We start from the raw sequence: 21,646 nt of genomic DNA, 5'->3' as shown, positions 1-21,646 counted from the left end.
GGGCACGTGGTAAAATCTACATTTAAATACAGCGTTGTTTCACATACGAAAATTAAAATAAATACGCTATATTTTATCAGAAATAACTTTTCTGCACTTTTTAACATGCACATTCAAATAAATAAATCATAAATATCCTATCCTAAAATTCCTGTATCTTTAACGCAACGCAAAACACTTTTTTCAGACCTTTATAGGCTTTCCCACCCCAACAACACGAACAACAACAACAAAGTATTTTGTAGGCTTACTCCCCGAGTATGCGAAAACACCCCAAAACACCAAACCGAGGCTATGTCTCAAGACATTCAGTCTTGAGAAAGGAAGAAGACGAAGAAGAAAACTGCTACTCTTTTTAGTACCTTGCTCTTGTACCTTGACACCAAATGGCGATTGTGTCGACTTTTTAGTGTAACTCTTACTCAGGAGGTCGTGATGGATCATAGCAGTCTTCTGCACGATTGCCACTAGAGGAGTGTGGTGTTTATTGCCTTTTTTCTGATGATAATCGTAATAATCCTTTTTATCGCGAAATTAACAGAAGTATTCCTTAACGACGTTTTTAGATTTGCGCTCTTTTAGTTGTGACATTTAAAGACGATAATTTTGTAGTCATGGAAATTAGTGGTTATTCCTCTAGATTCTTGTTTTTTATACGTTTTTTTTGAAAACTAAAAATATAGCAGTGCATAGACAGACAGACATGGAGACTCCTTGTGTGCAAGATATTTGTATGAAAAACTTTAGTGAGGAACTAATTGTAACCCTTTTGCGATGATTGCCAATCTTTCCTTGAGAGAGAGAGAGAGAGAGAGAGAGAGAGAGAGAGAGAGAGAGAGAGAGAGAGAGAGAGAGAGGACCAGGAACTCACGCATATTCCCTAAAGGTTCAACCTTCATTTCTGGCCCAGTTTCATTCAGAAGCTGAAGTGGATATCCCATTCTAGTTGGTGCGAGGTGATTGTTAGAGGCTTGATTGGTCATATCAATTTCTATTCTTTATTGTTCCCCCTGTCTAAATTTATTTATTTTCGAAGTCTTCAACTACTGACATTGTGACGCTGGCATGACATTAGGTCATTTCAGACAGTCAGTCTTGAAATTACCAACCAATGATAAAAGAATAGGAATTTCTCAGCATCTTGCTTCAGAAGGGATCTTGAATGTTTGGGTTCATTTTATATACTTGTTGCAATATACGTACATCATGTACTAATTACGAATTACACATACACGCGCGCGACCACACATACATACACACAATGCATATATTATATATATATATATATTACATATATATATATATATATATATATATATATATATATATATATATATATGATAGATATACATGTATATGTATATATGCTCAGATGTGTTTTCTATAAACCTATATTTAATTTTTAAGCAACATTTAATAAGATAATTAGCCAACATCACGCTCAAGTAAAACATTCGAGCAAATAGAGTGGATGTAGTATGTCTCTAATGAGAGAGAGAGAGAGAGAGAGAGAGAGAGAGAGAGAGAGATTAATCCAAAAATTATTGAAGTAGTGCGATTGATGTGAAATGAAACAGTGCCTTGAATGAATGTAAGTATTCTACTTAGCAGTCACCCTTGACAATAATTTCTCTTTCATCAGTCTTGATCTCGGTTTCCTCAACTTATATAATTGTGTGTGTGTATATATTATATATATATATATATATATATATATATATATATATATATATATATTTATATAAATCATTATATATGTATATATATCTATAATATATTTATGTAATATGTATACATATATATACCTATATATATAATCTCTTAGAAAAAGAAACAGCTTCTTCACAACTGTGTCTTAAATTTGTTTGCTGAGTCACTGAGTCATAAACGTTTATTTGTTTTCTCGTCACTAGCTTACATATTCACATTCCAACAGAAAACGGTACCGAGTGCTTTCATTTTCAATCCTCTTTACCAAACCGACCTTGTCCACTCCATCTCCGAGTGACTTTGATTCGGAATTCCCTCAAAAAGAAAAAAAAAAAAAAAAAAAAAAAAAAAGTCCTTTAAGTTCTTTGCATGTCACGCTATCGTTGGAATCCGGTGGGAAATGACAGGTTCGGTCATTCCACGACACATTTCTACACCTCGGAGGAACCAGCCATTACCTTCCCGAGCCCTATTTTTATTTCCTGTCTCCCAGACCTGGGACCCTCTTTCGCCCTTTAATTATGGGGAGGTGTGAGGGGCCCCAGCTTGGTTAGAACACGCGGTCGCGGTCGCATAAATACACGCATATGCACATGAAGGTGTGCACACACATTTTATATACGGATATATATATACATATATATATATATATATGTGTGTGTGTGTGTGTGTGTGTGTGCGTGTGTGTGTGTGTGTGTGTGTGTGACAATTACCATAATGACCTCTTAACTCTTCGAGGTCACTGTGGCTATTACAAATACATATATATCTCGTAGACGTGGATTCTACTCATACATACATACACACATACATTTGCACAGACACACACACACACATATATATATATATATATATATGAATATGTGTTTATATGTCTATATATGTATATATATGTGTTTTATTGTCTTATATGTATATATATGGGTATATATATGTATATATATATATATATATAATATATATATTATATATAGCGTATATGTATAAATATATATTATATATATATATATATCTATATATATCTATATATCTATATATATATAATATATATCATATATCTAATGCCTGTATTTGTATAGTACATCAATAATATGTCATGACGATTTAGCGAGTACGTCTATCTCTCTTCATATATTTCGGTAAAAAAATAGGAAGCAGATACACAACACATTCGCAATAATTCAAGACTATTTAGCCACGCCTAAAAAATATCCAACTCTCGACAAATCTCGGCTCAAAATTAAAAACATGACAAGCAAGGCAGATAATGGCCAACTTCAAATCAAAGCTATATATAGAGACGTATCGATAGGAAGAATAATTATGAAATTAACTCCTTGTTCTACTAGAAGTCTAGAAAACTTAGCCCTTACGTAAGTAAGCGTCCGTTTACTTTTCATACTTTCTCATCTTCAGATTAAAAATCTGAGCAGTAAGTATACTTATTAATGTATAGCTTTGTGTCCGGGTAACTAAAATAGTATCATAATGTTAAAGAACGTACTTTCATCTTCTTCCTGAAATGCGTCGAAAGATACAAAGAGGTCACTAGACTTACGACTTTTGTTCAAACCTTACATAAACTCACATTACCTTTAAATAGCACTTCCTAGTAACACACTAGGATCATTTTGAGTAGCCCTTGTCAAGAACAATGAAAACAGCGCTTCCTAGAATTGAGCATAGTACTCCTGCCGTGACACGATGAAAAACTCCGTGCACTGTGGATCAAGCGACCCTAACGACGCTGTGCCCTAACATCATAACAGATATGATTGACTGACTGAAAGTGGAGACAGAATGCGATGAAATGACAACTTCCTGCAGCGACTGTTTGTATGAAACAGATTTGAAAGGCATACAGGAAGACTGGGATGGATGGTACAAAACAGTGCATTCGGTAAAGGATCACACTGAGCCCCGAAGGTCCATAAAGAGAGAGACAGAGAGAGCGTAACCAAGCACGATTAAATAATTAAGCATTATCAGCTGAGCACACATCAGCCATGGGCACCAACGCTGGGGATACAACAACCTGCTAAAAGTTGAGGCGTTCAAATTTGGAACTCTTATAACTTCCTCTCGAGACTGGTCCATGGGTATCTTATAAAGATAAAAAATTAATCGTATAGAAGAAAACAGTTTGAAAAATGCATCAGACTGATAGTAAAAACAGCTGTCTCATGAAGAAGACCAGTTTTTTCGATCATGAAGGCAACAGCTGATTAAAAGAAAACAATTTCCTCTCCCGGTACTCTATACTGAGCAAAAATTTCTTCTCATTCCGGCACTCTGATCAAAAACATGAAGACAGATCGACAAGAACGATTATAACCATTCTCCCGGCGGCAGAATGCGCTGGATCATGCCCCTGAGATAAGGCATAGCCCAATACACTACTAAAAAAAAAATCGAAAGTGAGTAACACGCTCACTGGTAGTTTTAAAGAAAGTCATGAAAAATTACGAAAGTTTAAAAGATACTCAAGAATCTATTAATGCAACAAAACCACAAACCAAAGCACAACCCGGACTTAATGGATGACTTGGCAGAAGAATTCTTCCACCCTAAAGGATGAAGGAAAGATTAGATTTTTTCGGAATTTGAGAAATTATCAAGACGCAATGTAAAGCTGCTTCCAAATCATCGGTCTCACATATTTCCCTAATGCTACTGACAATAGCGATGCAGCATCCCTTATTAGTCTCCCCTCTAATAAAGAGAAATCCAGTTTATGAACTATAGCATCAGCCAAATTTATACTCTGAGAACTGAGGAAGAGATCCCTCAAAGCGAAATCTAGAAACATACAAGTAAAAAAGGCGCTTAAGTTTCTTCGGCGCAATGGAATTTCCTTTACAGCATATAATACCGTACGAAACTGTCAGCAGAAGCCCATGAAACTTTCAGCCACGGCTCGGTGGTGGCATGTGTTGTTGGCACTAAACACACGATCATGGCTAACTTTAACCATAAATAAAATAAAAACTACTGAGGCTAGAAGACTACAATTTGATATGTTTGATGTACAGTGGATGAGCACTATACCAATTTGCAGCCCTCTGGCATCAATAGTTTTCAAGATCTGATAGCGGAGAGAAAAAGTGCGGACGGACAGACAAATAACCATCTCAGTAGTTTTCTTTTACACTAACTAAAAACGGACCATTTCTAGGAAGGGTTCTACAGAGATGACGGGCAAGCAATGGGAAATTCTGCGTAAGAGATCCCAGTGATAAGTACCGAGTACTGCAGATTACCAGGCGTGGACCCAGAGCCCAGAAAACTGAAGGCTGTGTGGCAATGGGTCAAAAAACCAATAGCGTGTATAACTAGGTTGGGCTCCGTATACCCTGAAGAAAAGGAAGTAGAGTACTACGTACATTTCTATTAACTGAAGGTCAAGAGAGCGAATAATGTTATCAGTTCCCTGATGATCACGTCTGAAAATCGTGTAGGTCGCTTCGTGATTAGTTTCAAATGACCGGGTTACGAAAAGTGGGAGCATGCCAGGTAAATCTGGATCATTCGCGCGTATTCAATTTTTCTGGCGTTATAAACACATATGACAGAAATAAACTTTGACTTAATTCTTTACAGAGACATGTTTATTTGATTTTACGATGGCGTTTAGATGTTTAAAAGCATTGCAGCTTTTAATTATTCAATATGCACAACCTTTCTATGGTTGTGAAATTTTCGTTCTTCACGGGGTATGTTGTTCATTATTAAGTGTATGATCTCAATTGGCTTAGCAATTTTACACTTCCGCTTATTCTACCACTACCACAATCAAGAAAACACAACAAAATCAATTCAGTTTTGTAGGTGTTTTAAGCGTAAGGTGAGAATTCGTACAGGCAAATAAAATCATTAGTATTCCTCAGTAGTAGTTTTGAAAATTAAAGTCGGAATCATCTGTATACTTCAACATTAGCTTTAAATAGTCGTAATCGCAAGACTAATAAAAAAAAGCTTTACAACCATTCAAAGCTTGAAGTTAAACAAGTCATATGATAAACTTTGACAGGAAACTACACATAAACTTTGACAGGAAACTACACATAAACTTTGACAGGAAACTACACCAAAGGGTAAGCACATCGCTTATGAAAATGTACATTGTACATAGCTTTATCAATTCTAAAATCTTGTCCGTAGCTGAGGGTAAAGAATGTCGTATCAGTTTGTCAGATAAAGACATCGATAAAGAGCTTACATCAAATCTAATCATTTCAAAAGTCTTAATTGATGCATCACTACACAACTTTCCAAGAAATCTATACCATTCTCGATATGTGGCTGCGATATATTTCCAACAATAGGTGAGACAACTTAACCATCCATTTAAATAACCACCATGGAATAGTCAGTACAGATGATAATTAGCCGAATGATGCAGCTCCATTACTGAATTTCGAATACTTCTCATATATTCCTTCTACCCTATGTCTTTAAGACTAGCCCATTTACCATACTTTTCTTTTAATATCTACCCTTCCTCGTAACCTATAACGGGTACTATTTTCACTATTCTTTAGCTAAATAATGAACGGATATACTCCTTTCAGCCCTTGTCTCACAATTATATTCATCAGCTCTTACTTTGCCTTTCATGCTGCATTTACACAAAACCTGACAAATTTCTTTTCCCAGTTTTCTATTTCCAAAGTATACTTGAAAATGTTCACGTTTAGCAAGTAAGTATTTCAACTATCAAGACGCTTTTGCACAACACGTCCGGTTCACGTTTACGCCTTTTCAGTCAGCTACATTTGAATCTAAATAAACAAGCTCCACCACCCTTAATCCTAGCCCGGTACAAATTCATAATTTCACAAAAGATTTCTCTATCTCTCACACACTCATTCTTTTCCATTCCTTTGACCATGAACATTTACTATTCGGCTTTCGTGTTTTTAATATTCCACTGGGCGTTAGGTCAGCAAAATTAATCAATATTGCGTTTGATCGTTATACGTATATATAAATGGATGACCACCAGGCTAATCAAAAGTGAGTCTCGCAGTCTGCTCCTCAAAGCTGGTAAGGTAACACTAATGCCTTCGTCTTTAAGGGAAAAAATATATGTATATATATATATATGTGTGTGTGTGTGTGTGTGCACGCGCGCGCAAGCGCCAACCCGCGCGTGTGCGATATATAGAATGAAGACTTCACAAGAACGACGCTGAGGTAATCTGCACCTCCCAAATTCACGATATACGCAACAAATCCAAAGACGCGTTACGTCACCAAAAATATTTTCTGGAAAGAGGCGCCATCGCCCGTTACGCTAAGAGTGTGTAATCAGTGTCATAGCAAGGGCTAAGCAAAACGATTTTATTCAGTAACTACTCCTTGAGACATCTTGATGACGCAATCAAACTTCGCGCGAAGATTCAACCAGGAGCTTACGGAGAGTGAGATTGAGTTGAATTTCTTTTAAATGACCGGAAAGTAGTAGTGGGAACAAGGGAAGATATATCTACATATACAAGTGGCCTCTTTCTTACCATACAAGTTCGTATTTGTAATAACCACAGCGACCTTCATTTCCTCGATATCTCCGCTTCTTCGATAGTCTTGTCGCTTCAAAGCCTGAGATCCAAATGAAAAGCCAAATGCTGTAATTTTCACGACCGTGGCAGGATTCGAACCATCACCCGGTATTCAGAATGTTTGTTTGTTGGTATGGTGTTTTTATGTTGCATGGAACCGGTGGTTATTCAGCAACGGGACCAACGGCTTTACGTGACTTCCGAACCACGTCGAGAGTGAACTTCTGTCGCCAGAAATACACATCTCTCACTCCTCAATGGAATGCCCGAGGATCGAACCCAGCGACCACCGAGGTGGCACGCCAAGGTATTCAGAAGGAGGCAACAAGGGCGTCAAAATTTATTCGTTTGAATCTTAGGCTTTGTAGTGACAAGTATATACAAAACGTGTGAAGAAATCGAGAAACTAAGAGGTCGCTGTGGTTATTAGAATTAGCTATGTACATACATATGTATAAATATATATACATATGCACACACACATATATATGTGTGTGTGTACACGCAAATATATGAAGTACATATATGTGGTATATATCTTTATATATATGTATGCGTGTCTCAGCGTTGAAAGGCTACCATCACCACCACCACCAATCGAAATCAAAGGAAGATCGCTGGGCTTGCATCTTCACCACAAAAGGACCTGCTGGTGGCCTTTCTGGTGTACTCATACGTATGTTAATATAAGATTTATATAATATATATATATATAGAATATATATATATATATATATATATATATATACAAATATATGTATATGTATATATCCAATATACATATATGTATATGTCTAATCAAAAAGAGCCCATAAAAACACCAAAATATAGAGAGAAAAGTACTATATTTCAGAGACTCTCTATATTTTGTGTTTTTATGGGCTCCTTTTATTAATTAATGGTAAGTTCTTGTTGTAACAGAAACCATTTGATTTTTACGAGTCATATGTATATGTATATATTCCTATAAGACATATTATTATGTTTCATAATCACTTTAACACGTGATAAGTGTCACACATTAACACAGGTTAAAAAAAATAAGAGACGGGGTTTCTAACCTAACCGGTTTTGACTTTATTTCCAAGCAGGTCTCTTATTTTTTTCACCTGTTGTATAGTTTGTTGTTGTTGTTGTTGTTGTGTGTGTGTGTGTAGCGCGCGCGCATCAATTTGTGAATTTTCGTAGTTCCAAATAGTATCATTCTTTTTCATTCCTTATCCTTACCTAGAATATGTTCAGTCTGAGCTAGTCCGCCTTTTAAAAACTATGCCCCGTAAAACGTTAGTTGAGAACAGAGTAACTCCCGTTCCCTATGGCTGCGCCACCCTTTGTAATGACCGATTATTTGCCAGTTGCATAATTGAACGGTTGGATGCTGGCCCGCCTATTTTCACTGCTCTTTTCTGAAAGCAACTCATGTCAACTAATATATATGCTAATGTATCCCGTACTGGCTTTTGTTCATTTGCTCTTTAGTGTAAACAAAACACGCAATGCGGTAGCCGCTTGTAAACTCTTGTCTCTTCGTATATTACTTAAGAAATTAATTTTTCTTTATCTAAACTCTTGTTTTCGAACCTTGTTTCTTGTTTTAGAGTTGAAACACATTTTTTTCGTTGCGTTTTAACCTCAGTCACACTATCTAATTATTCGTGGCACCTTTATTATTCTTATTTTTCTTTTTCCATTTATTCCACATCTTACATTTTCTTATTCATCTTAGTCTTCATTATATATTCGCAACCTTCCGTTGTAGTCTTTCGACTTCCAAGATATTGCTGTTTGATACTGAAGGCACTTGTTTATTTTCCCTATCCTCCCTTTAAAAGACATACTTCCGGTTATTTACCCTTTTCTCCCTCTTTTCAATCTGCAAAAAAAAGAAAAAAGAAAAAACTTTTCTCATTCTTTGACACTTCCTTCTCTCCCTCCTAAGTTACCATCCGGTAGCTCTTCTCTTCACCCTCTTCTCAGAAACCGCTCCGCCCCCTTACACTTTCCCATGTGATAATCATCATCTTACTCAACTCTGAGCATCTTCCTATTTACATAACAACCCAGTGATAAAAGTAGCAATTTACTGTACCGCCTCCTCTCACGGAAGGCAGCTACTATTTGTAAGCTCATAATGGCTGTGAATGTTGGTATAATGAAGTCTTAGTCTTTACATATTTTTCTTTCTTCTCGTCTTCTAAGGCATTTCAAATACATGACGCTCTTGTTTTACACTCCAACAGGAGATTACTTTGTACTTCGGGGCATGGGCATTTGTCACGTATTGTCAAGAAAGTCTATTTTTAATTACCCATTTCTAATTACCTTAATCAAAATTGCATTTTTATGCTAAATGTGAACACGTAATTTCTCATCGTTTTCATGAAAATCTGTCAGTTCTTGTCTTCATATTAATAATGTCCAGTTCGTTTTAAAAGTCATCATTTACTTGTGCCGGGGAGTTAATATTTTAGGCATAGTCTCTCTAAGTAATTAAACGAAATAATAACATGTGGACGTGTCCTTATAAATCTGGTATCTAATATTTTCCTCTCATGTTTGTGCTTAACTGAATCTCCCATATTCATTAAGTGATGTCATACAACACCGAATCTGTTCGTCTTTGATATTGCCGCTAGTGTTAGCGGTGCTAATTTTGGAGGAAGGAGGCTGAAAGATGCCACATAAATTGCTCGAACGACAACGCAACTACAATTTATGATGAATCCACAATTAATAACTTGAAGTGGCGACCGTCATGCCGAGTGTGTGACCACTGGCGGCAATATCGAAAAACCTGACATTACTGTGGTTAATGATGCTTTTTTTCTAGGTATTGTTGTGGTAACTGCCCCTTTGTTCCATGTATGACTGTACTGACTGTCCCTTTTATCCAGGTATTACTGTGGTGACTGTCCCATTTATCCCAACGTTACTGTGGTGACTGTCTTATTTATCCAGTTATTACTCTGCCGACGTTCCCATTTATCCAGGTATCACTGTACTGTCTGCCCCTTTTATCCTAGGACTGTCAATTTTAACCAGACATTACTTTGGTGACTGTCTGCTTTATCCAGACATTACTATGGTGAATGTCCCCAAGATATTACTGTTCTCACTGTCCCGTTTATCCAGTATTACTGTTCTGTCAGTACCTTTTATCCAGGCATTACTGTGCTAACTGTCCACTTTATCCAGATATTACTGTGGTGACTGTCCTATTTGTCCACTTTATCCCAGAATATTACTGTGGTGGAACTGTTATATTAAAACCCCACTAAAGCTAAACACCCACACATAACTGAAATACCCCCTTAACCCTGAGTACGTCCTCCACTAAACCTAAACACAACCCCTGCCAAAACTAAAGACAATCCATTCTCAACCTAAACATGCACCCCCAAACCTAAACACAAACCTTGATACAGAATTATTAATCACAGAAAAGAAGAGCATTTTCAATAATATATATCTACAGTATGTCAATACATGAAATGTGGTATGATGAACCCGTCTAGTATATCACAAGTTACACAGGGAAGGGAGAAGGGGGATGGGGGATGGAGGAAGGGGAAAGGAGCCGGGCAGGGGGGTTTGAAACTTACCATATAAACTAAGTTGGATAAAGTGCCAAATTTTGTCAAGATCGGTCAAGCGGTGTGGATTCCTGTGCCCCACACAGATAGACATAGTATACAAAGTGACATACATCACATTCACTTTATATATATATATATATATATATATATATATATATATATAATATAATATATATATATATATATATATGTATATATATATATATTATATATATATATAGATATAGTATATATATATATATATATATATATATATATATTCTCTGTTAGCATATTATCTAGCTACTTTGGTATTCCCTCGAAGATTATTCTACAAAAGTTTTGAAAGAACATTTAGCAAAATGGTTTTCCCGCCAAGCTCAACGTCTTGTAAACGACAGAAAATCTGACAATTCACTTATTTCTGTTCTAAGGCTTTGGAGCAATGCATGGAGAGGATTGCTTAAAAAGAATGACAAAATGCCACTTTGACTTATTTTTTTTGCCACGGAAAAATTGTTTCTGCGTATTCTGAATTACGTTGTACTTAGTTAAACCAGGAATGGTTACACATCTGAAAGATTAAACTAACAGAACAATGGAAGTTGTTTTCTACGGTTTGATTTCGTCGTGAAATACTCTCTCACCAAATGTGACGTTTCTGAGTTTCGATGAGTAATCAAGTTTGATATAAAGCATCTTATGAAATAACTCTTACTCTTAATAGCCAAAACTATAGAAAAAGGAATGGCACGGACAGTATCCTACAGACCTTACCTACTGACGAGGATTTATAATGACTGACGAATGCAGCAGGTGTCCCTATACCTCATAGACTCATTTCAAAAATGAGACCATAACACAACCAGTAACCTATAGGCCTACGTACTATAATAACAGCATGACTTTATTACTTTATATTATACGGCACACATAAGACGAACTCTGATTTCAAAACTGAAATCACCAGTGACTTTATGTGCCACAGACATATTATGTCGAAAATGTAAAAATACATTGTTCAAAAAGCGCATCAACTGCTAACAGGACATTCATTTGACAAGCACAAATGCATTATTATTTATTTATGGGTAAAAACTAAATAAATCCGTATGGTTTGCTTACCTGTTAAATGGTATTCTTTTCGAGAATTCCCATGGCCATCTGATGTAATTATGAGCACCTCGATGAAGATAGTGAATCGAAAAAATCGCAGAACCCACTAAGCACCTATTAAATTTCGGCGGCTCCCGAGGGTTTGTGTGGCTCTGTGGCAGCCATCAGATGATTTCTCTATCTAATGTTGACCGTTTTATGGTATGGAGAATCGTGGCAGTTACTCTTGCGAATAGAGAAGAGCTACTCTTCTGGATAATTTTCATGCTGGTATGATTCCAGTCCTCTTACTAAGCCTGTTACGCGTCACCAACGACTAATCCTAGTCGGTCCAATTCGACCGCAGAACGTGTCACTTAACTCTCAAGGCTCGTGCCGCACTGGTAAGCTAGCTAATTTTGCAAATTGTAGGAATATCATTTGGTAACACTAGGATCTAATTAGGGGTAAATGGCAACTTTTTTGTAACGGAAAGAAAAGTCTGACAGAGGACTCACGCCTCCCGCTACCTTTCGCTCCTTCAGTGGTAAACGATTGATTTCTTTTCGTTTTGATTCATTTATCCCCCATAATGAGCGTTCCAAAGAAATACATTTTGCCTGAAGTAACATCAACACCACTCGATGTAGAGACTGAAGATGACAACGAGACTCAGAGCAACAGCTAAGAAGCCTCTAACTGAAAAGGCTTTATCTAATTCTGAAGACAACCATAAATTATTAATTACAATAATCATAATCGAGCATGGCATTGCCAAGTTGCTGGACAGTAACTGATAAGGAGAGAGGTCCTTTTACTTTACGTTCACCCAAAGTTGTGAAATTTATTGTTCACTTCACGATAAGGGAGTTGTTTTTAGAACTTTTTTTTTTTTTTTTTTTTTTTGATGGCAAAGGCATGGATTTGCCTACCAGTTTCTAGATGAATAAATAGAGTTTGTCTACAATATCGCTACAATGGTATGAAACAAATGTAAATTATATTAAACCATTCATTGCTCCCCTGGCTTTGTTTCAGGGAATGGCATATGAAAGAATAATTTTTCCCTTATGTTTCACGCTTGTAGCTAGTCTTACATATAAAAATGCAAAATAAATTCTTTCATCCTTTCTTATATTACATTATTTTTTTTTATGTGACGATGAAGGTTAGCAGATTAACAGAGGAATGAGTACGATAGAGTGCAGAGATGGGTTCTGATGGCATCAGAATCTGCTCCAAGCTGGTTAGTTTGTTTAGATAAGTTAGTTTGTACCGGCAACTTGGAGTAATGTGTGAAAGAAATTAAGAGGCCTGCTGTGAACCTCTGGCTCCTCCAACCATCTGAGACGACTTCCGGATGAGAAAGCGGTTTTGCGCTATGCTATGGGAATGCTTCTGTGGTGTTGACCGTTGACTGGGCCAAGTAACTGAATACGATGGCATCTCGACGATCCCTTGACGGCGGGGTGTGCTCAGGGTAATAACTCTCAGTTTTAGCTCCTCGGGATCTGAGGTCCTGATCGATGATGCCATTGTCAATTGTTATGTGACCTCCCCCTCTGGAGAAAAGAATTGCAAGAAAAAGACATTTCACCCTAAATCACACTTCATTTCCATTGAGATATGTATACGAGTGAATCCCTTTCCTAATTACTGATAAAGTTATAATACTACAGAGCTGCATTTTATGTTTTTCTATTATTTCATACTATTACTTTATTGGCTTTTAGAACTACTATAAGGATGCCTGCAAGGTTTCATCAACGCTGAATAGATATTAATAACGCCGAGTACCCATGTTACAGCAGCGTTATTACATCGAACGCAATCTCCTCTCTGGACGCTTATTACACACGTACTTAAGCATACATACTTCAAGAAGTATACACGATGATCGTTATCGTGCCGCATTGTGTGAAAAAAGCCGAGAAGAGTTATCAGGAGTTAAGTAACGCGCGCTTTACCGTACATACGCAACCAGATCACACTTTGTTTTTTGCCCATAATTCTGTTTCGCAACGTGTGACGAATACCGTGCGTCTTCCCTGATTTAGATATAAGTATGAGAATTTGGATCGCTAAGTGCAGGGACCGGATTCCCTCGCCCGGGCTGCTGTATGACGGAACCTGTTATCGTTTTCTCTCTCTCTCTCTCTCGTAGCCTCCCTCCTCCCTCTCTCTCCTCATCTCTCTCTCGCTCCTCTCTCTCGTCTATATATATATATATATATATATGATATTATATATATTATATATATAGTTATATATATATCATCTATATTATATAATAATATATATAAATATTTGTGTGTGTGTGTGTGAGTGTTTAAGCTTGATGTATGTTCACACACACACACAAACGCGCGCGCGCACACACACACACACACACACACACACATATATATATATATATATATATATATATATAATATATATATATATATATATATATATATATATTTCACTTCTGCAATTAAAAATGATGGCACAGTACCGCTCATAAATAAAACTACGATTATATATATAAATATTATATATATATATATATATATATATATATATATATATATATATCAATGGAGCAGTAATCTATCGTAATTTTGCATCGAGTAGAATATAACCATATATTATATATATATTATATATATATACATATATAATATGGATATTTTATATTTATATATTATATAATATATAACGTTTGGGAGAAAGAGACCGATCGATCAACTGAAAAATAAAAAATAAATGATTCTCCGTGTCAAAAAAGAGATAAGAGAGAAAGAAAAAAGAGTTTATTATGGAACTAATGGTAAAAATCACAAGAATCATGTCAAAACTATAACACCATCTGGGATGTAACCTATTACTAGAGATATTCTGCTTACCTGGAATGGCCAGACACTAGACACAGCAAATTCTGTTACGTAGTTTTAGCTAACAGAAAAACAGACATGAAAAATAAATACAATCATGCATACAAAGAAAAACAAATTGCAAATAAAGAGGTAAAGAGTGCTTTCTAGTATAATTATATCCTTCGTATACTACCGGGAAGGCTCCTCTAAACTTTCATAGCGAAACAGAATACATTTCATTCTACACAAACGCTGTTGGCAATGTTGCAACCCGTATTTGCAACGACAACCAGCCCATCCTCTCATCTTCTAGTCTGCGGCGTTGAAAATATAAGGTTTGGCTGGTGCTAAAGGTTGCTCGACCAGGCGAAAAAGTACGCCTCCAACAAATGAACATCATACGGGCATTTACGAGACTACAATAGCCTTCCATTTACTGTGAGTAGTCAAATACTCTCTCTCTCTCTCTCTCTCTCTCTCTCTCTCTCTCTCTCTCTTAGATGGCATGCTTAAATTTGGAATACTCTGTGATGAGAAACGTATTCTTTTATTTATTTTTTATTTTATTTTATTTTATTTTATTTTTTATTTTTTTATTTTATTTTATTTTTTTTTTTTTGAGAGAGAAACCTATCAGTTTTGTAAATGTTACAAAGAGTGTCACTTCACCGCCCTGGTACCAGATACAGATCCCTGAGTCGGGGTTCTGGTGGCAGTCAACTGAGCTACATTGAAAAATGAGATTTCGATCCATGACTTAATTCAGTCGAGCCAGACTGAACATTGAACGAAAGAGAATTATGGATTGTATTCTGCGCGCCATAAGACGAACGCATATTAATTAGGAACTAGCGAAATATATCGCTGGAGACTAACCTAAAACACTTGCTTCGTATTTTAACACTAGGAAAATGAGATTGCGAAAGAATGATAAAGGAAAATGGTTAAAAACGAGAAAATTAAAAGAAACATTTTAACTAAAATATTGAATAGATAACTGAGAGGAAATGGCTATTAAGAGAGTTAAAGAAAGTAATTTTCCTCGCTTTCACTCTCATGAAGCAAAATTAAGACGTTCTTCGTCTATCTTTATTTATATAACGTTTCGTAAGCATTGTTCTGTTTATTAGAAACTTTGATACGTTCAATAATTTTTGTGTATTTATACTAAGAATGGCCGTGTTTTTTAACACAATAAACTCGTCATTACAAGTACTATAATAATAGTAAGCATATAGAACACAGATATAAGGACTGGCTGCTTGAACGGAAGCAGAATTTTATTCGTTATTATTATGACAGTTACCAGATATATATATATATATATAATATATATATATATATATATATATATATATATATATATATATATATATATATATATATATATATATATTCTTTATTATTATGACAGTTAACCAGAGAGAGAGAGAGAAAGAGACTAGTAAGTTACTTGATCTCCTGCAAAGATTGAGTAGGGTTCATCTTGTGCCCAAAGAGTAACTCTTGGTATTTCGTGCTAGAGTGACCTTCGACAAGGCTGTCCTATGTTATTACTTTCGTCGTTATTAGCCTCTCCTGGATCCTTTCTAAAACCTAGGAAGGCTTCGTCAGGTGCGGTGTTCTCTACACAACAGTTACGTTCATGTCTAGACGGATGTCAATTTAGCGAAGGACGGACTCTTGTGAGCATATATCCTGTGCGCGCGCACACACACACACACACACACACACACACATATATATATATATATATATATATATATATATATATATATATATATATATATATATATATATATATATAATTTTCGCTAGTAGTCACAATGTCCTCCCAACTTCCGACTTTCTCCACACTTTTCTGGATACTACGCTTGTCCTGAACATTGTTTTTTTTTTTACTCACGCTTTACGATACAAATCATAGTTTTCAGACGAAATATTCAAATCAACAGGCGAAGGAATAAAGAAAAAAAAAAGTAGTCCCAATATGCAGTTAACGTCTCTTTTCTAAGCCTTTCACAAGAAATATTGCATAAGGATTGATGTTGACGCGAATTGCGTCAATTCGCTCAGAGGTTGTGCTTTCCCATCAGTAATTCAAAGGCCGTACCGTAACGGCAGGTAACCAGGTGCCGACATAGCTGGATGAGTTCCTTTTCGGCTTTTTGCCGACGTAGTAGAGTTTTATCATTCTTTTTTTCTGTAGTTTTGGCTGTGAACTCGAGCGTTTTCTTTCATTTTACTACAATAATTAGATGATTTACTTGTATTTATTCTTCGCCAAAATGAATTTTTTGACAATGTCGTCTCATCGAATAACTTCCTTTGGTCTGTTTGATTACTTTGGAAAATTATGACTGATGAAAAATGTCGACGAGACCATTATGGCACTTCGAAGGCAGATAACTCCAACAATTTTCTTCCATTTGTCTGTATAACACGAATACTTCATATGCCTGCTGTTTTCAGTACAAAAAGTCATTCACTACCTTGGTGCCATCCGCAACAGCTTCATTACGGGTGTATGAATACCATATATGAAGCCTATCCCTTGCAATTCAAAAGTCATGGCCAACGTTGAAGCCGTACATTGGAACAGATGATCAGTGTCCTAGCATATAGTACACCTATGCATGGTGGCCTACATGTGTATCGAATTTGACTGAAGTTTCATCATCTTTGCAGAAGGATTCCTGATGATAATTCAAGTGTGACAGATACACTGATTGCAAAGACAAACATGCACATCTATGCATGACGGTCTATCTTCGAACCAAGTATGACTGAAATCCCTCCAACCATGTAGGAGGAGTTACGTTTACAAGGTAAGTCTGACAAAAACACTGACGGACAGTCAAACAGAGACTGGTGGACAAACCGAGCGAAAAATATACTAGTTCCACCCATACTCCCATCGCCTCCACGTGACATTTTTTTTTTTTTTTTTTTTGTAGGGGATTGACTCTTATGGTTCAAAAGTTATGACCAAGGTTAATGTTACATAAGTAACAGTCACAGTGGCGGATGATTAAGGGGGGTTGGCACCTGGTCACTTATCACCATCCCCCACCCCCATTTAATTATTAATAATAGGATATTGGTTTATTTCAATAAATCATTATTAGTAGCAAAACTGTCCTTAGTTATTATTTCAACAGCAATAACAACTGTACAACAAAAACGATAATAACAACAATAACAGCAACTACTACTGTGTACATACTAAATGTGTATGTCCTTACATATATAAATAGTATGCACCGTATGTGTAGGCGCGCGCGCACACACACACATATAAATAAATATATATATATATATATATATATATATATATATATATATATATATATATATATATATATAATAATCTTAAGTGACCCCCTACTAAAGATCTCTAGATCCGCCACTGGTAACAGACAACACATAAAGACACTCACAGACGAATGATCTCATTTGGTGGAACTCCCGCCTCCTAAGTAGGAGTTGTGGTAACAATCACACTCATGGACAGAAAAGCTAGGCAGTTGAACAAACAAGGGGAAAACCCCATCTCCCTCCGGCTTTGTGAGCGCAGGACTAATACAACTGCCAGGAAAACTGTTCCACAGTTCAAGGTGCAAAGAGAAAGGAAGACCTCATATAGCAGATTTTAGTTTTCTGTAATAGGCAACTATTCTGCTGGCTTTGTCCATCCGTCCGCATTTTATTCTGTCTGCCATCAGATCTAAAACACTACACAGGCTAGAGGGCTGCAAATTGATATGTTGATCATCTACCTTCCAATCATCAAACATGCCAAATTACAACCCTCTAGCCTCAGCAGTTTCTATTTCATTTGAGGTTAAATTTCGCCCTGGATTGTGCATCTGACAGCGCTTTCTGGGAAGCAACTGAAGCGTTACCGGTCGTAGCTGATTGTTTTATATAGCATTATACGTTGTACAGAAAACTCGATTGTTTATTTATTCCGGTTGATCAATTCTTTTAAGCTGCTGTCCAGAGGGACGGAGAAATCAAAAGATGAGAAAGAAATATCGATCACGCCACTGAGGCGCTACGTAAGGTATGAGGTAACCTTTGCTACATTATAACTCTGCCAGAGTTGCTGTAGTTAGTGTCATTATTGCTGGTGCTTGATCGTCATGATTCATTATGAGGTTCTTGCAGTTACTCATGACGGTATTTTTCATTGTTTTAATATTGTCTCTGGTGATGTTGCTGTAGGTTTTATTATTGCTATTGCTAAATTGCCTTAAAAATTACAAAATGAAACTTACTGTGGTCCTTATTTTCGTTGCGTTTATAAAAAAAAAGAGGCAAATGAAAAATTTAATCTGACCTAATCAATAAATGTATGAGACTATATCTGGGAGACAGTGAACACTCAGCTAAACGATATCCTAACATTTTTCATCAGTATTTCTAATAAAATCTTTTGAAAAGCCAAGAAAAAGGAAAGAAAGAAAATGAGTATCATTCCTTCTTGGAGTTTTAGACTTAAAAGTTAAATTTTTAAGACAAATGGCATTAAACAACACTGCAGGTCAAAAACGCTGGAAACAGAGGCAACTTTCTGCCAAAGGTGATGCTGGAGATGAGACTGTCTTCAGTTTCCAGCAATTAAGCAGCTGAATCTAGTTTAAAGCTCTTAGAGTACCTTATGACGAAGAACCCGTGATTGTATTTTCGTTTACTCGGGGAGTAAACCTACAAGCTACTTTGTTGTTGCTGTTGTTCTTGTTGGGGGTAGGAAAGGTCTATGAAAAAATCTAAAATAGTCTGAAAAAAGGTGTTTCGCATTAGGTTAAAGATAACGGAAGTTTAGGATAGGATATTCATTAGAATAAAAGTTTAAAAAATGAATAATGTGCATGTCAAACAGCACAGAACAATTATTTCTAATAAAATATAGCGTATTTATTTTAATTTTCGTTGGTGACAACGCGCCATTTGACTGTAGATTTTCGCATGCGCCCCGAGTAAGGTGGAGTTGGATCAAGCCTAGTTGGAGTTAGATAATGTACTATCAATAATGAATTAATTAACTGATTGAGTAACCTGAAAAATAACATCTGAACCATATCACAGTACACTTACAATCTTCAGGCCTTGATGGCGAATATTAGCAGATGATGTGGATGGAAACAATAGAAGAATTTCCACGGTGCTAGCGAAGACGATACGGATGTCCTCACAATCACACGTTGGTCGTACGTCCAAGGATGCGTCGAGTTCGTGTATCGAAGTTATAGTTTCTTGTAGAGTTATTCTCACGGCATGGTCTCCTGATTGAATTACAAAGTCATGTACGCATATTTCAGACTGCCGGTTGCACGCTAGTGGCCGATGTGTCATGCAACTTTGCCTTATTTTCTGTCTTTGGGGGAGGAAATCATTCTTAAACTGCTTTCTTCGTATGAATGAATTCTTGTGTTTGCTCCTTTAAATTGTTCTTATTTGGAATGTTTTACACTTTTTTGTGCCCACTTTTTCTCAAATGCAGTCTGTTATAATCGTTACCTGGTCTTTTCTATATAGAAGTGTGGACATTTTAAACAACAGCAAAATGAGTAATTAACGTTTCAAAATGTCAATCAGCATCGCAACCATTTAGGATATACAATTGGCGATTTGCCAGAGCAAGAGCAACTCCAAGAATTGGAAGATAATGTGTTATCGCATGATGTAACATGACTGGGTGGACTTTGTCATTCTTTATTTTTTCACGGCAGCATTTCTGAACTGCATTTTTGCCTGAGTGCGTTACTCATTCTTCTCTGCTGTGAAAGATAGAAACCTGATGATTATGATCTTTGTCTCTACTCAGTAACGGTAGGAACCCTATGATTGTGATCTTTGTCTCTGCTGTGAAAAGAGAAAAACCTGACGATTGTGATCTTTGTCTCTGCTGTGAAAAGAGAGGAACCAGACGACTGTGATCTCTGTCTCTGCTGCGAAAAGGTAGGTATACATAACTGATGACTGAGACCTTTGTCAAAAGAGATTCAGAAGCCCTCTGCTATAAGAGCTCTCTTGCTTTTATTGAGAATCTCGATTTTCTGATCAATATTGAATAACACATCCCTTTGAAGGACGACCAGAATGTCTGGCCAATTACTAATTCAAGTACAAGAATCTTGACCAAATCTCCTTGGAAAATGTTAACAATCACTTACCTTACCTCATAATATTTCACATTCACCTCTGACCTTAACTCTATTCAATAGTCAAGTCTAACCTTGTTTAAAGGACAACTTCATTATCATAATCGCTTTCTCTAAGGGTTCTGTCTATTCAGGGATTTTTCAAACCCTCTTCATAGAATAATTAAATGTTGACAATCCAGTCTTCACCTTGAGGAGCAGGTAGAAATTGCGAAAACAATTCATGATTCAATGTGTAGCTTCCCGACTTTGAGAAAAAATTGAATGACAAATGAAGCTTTCATCCGCAGCCCATGAAACTTTCATTCACACCCCAGTGGTGGCCTGTGTTGTTGGTACCTATAACGGTGCCAGATGCATGAGCATGGCTAGTTTTAACTTCAAATAAAATGAAAACTACAAAGGCTAAAGGGTTGCGATTTTGTATGTTTAATGATTGAAGTTGTTAAGATCTGAGGGTGAACAGAAAAAGTACTGACGAACAAATAGCCAACTCAATGGTTTTCTTTTACAGACAGCTAAAACGAATCAGAAACCCTTGAATTGCAATAAGACAAGAAACAGAATGCAAAATATTCGACTTACCAATATGAAGATCAGAACAGCTATGAGGCAGATGGCTTCTCTCCTCCCGCTAAAGGCACTACTGACATTCGAAATCATTTTCACTAATTCGTGAG

At 36.4% G+C, this 21,646-nt stretch overlaps 1 protein-coding gene across 1 annotated transcript in view; it reads right to left on the bottom strand.

The window, feature by feature from the left end:
- Positions 1-21,646, bottom strand: part of LOC135219372 (protein eyes shut-like) — a 325,712-nt gene that overhangs the window by 303,600 nt on the left and 466 nt on the right. The window contains exon 1 of the mRNA XM_064256088.1: positions 21,552-21,646. This exon is cut by the window's right edge and continues 466 nt beyond it. Coding sequence (XP_064112158.1) covers positions 21,552-21,629 — 78 coding nt within the window. The 5' untranslated portion in view covers positions 21,630-21,646. The remainder of the gene's footprint in view (positions 1-21,551) is intronic.

Source organism: Macrobrachium nipponense, chromosome 1 (assembly GCF_015104395.2).
Source record: "Macrobrachium nipponense isolate FS-2020 chromosome 1, ASM1510439v2, whole genome shotgun sequence".
Taxonomy (NCBI): Eukaryota; Metazoa; Arthropoda; class Malacostraca; order Decapoda; family Palaemonidae; genus Macrobrachium; species Macrobrachium nipponense.
Note: the sequence above shows the minus strand (reverse complement) of the source record. Positions and strands in the feature narration are given on the sequence as shown.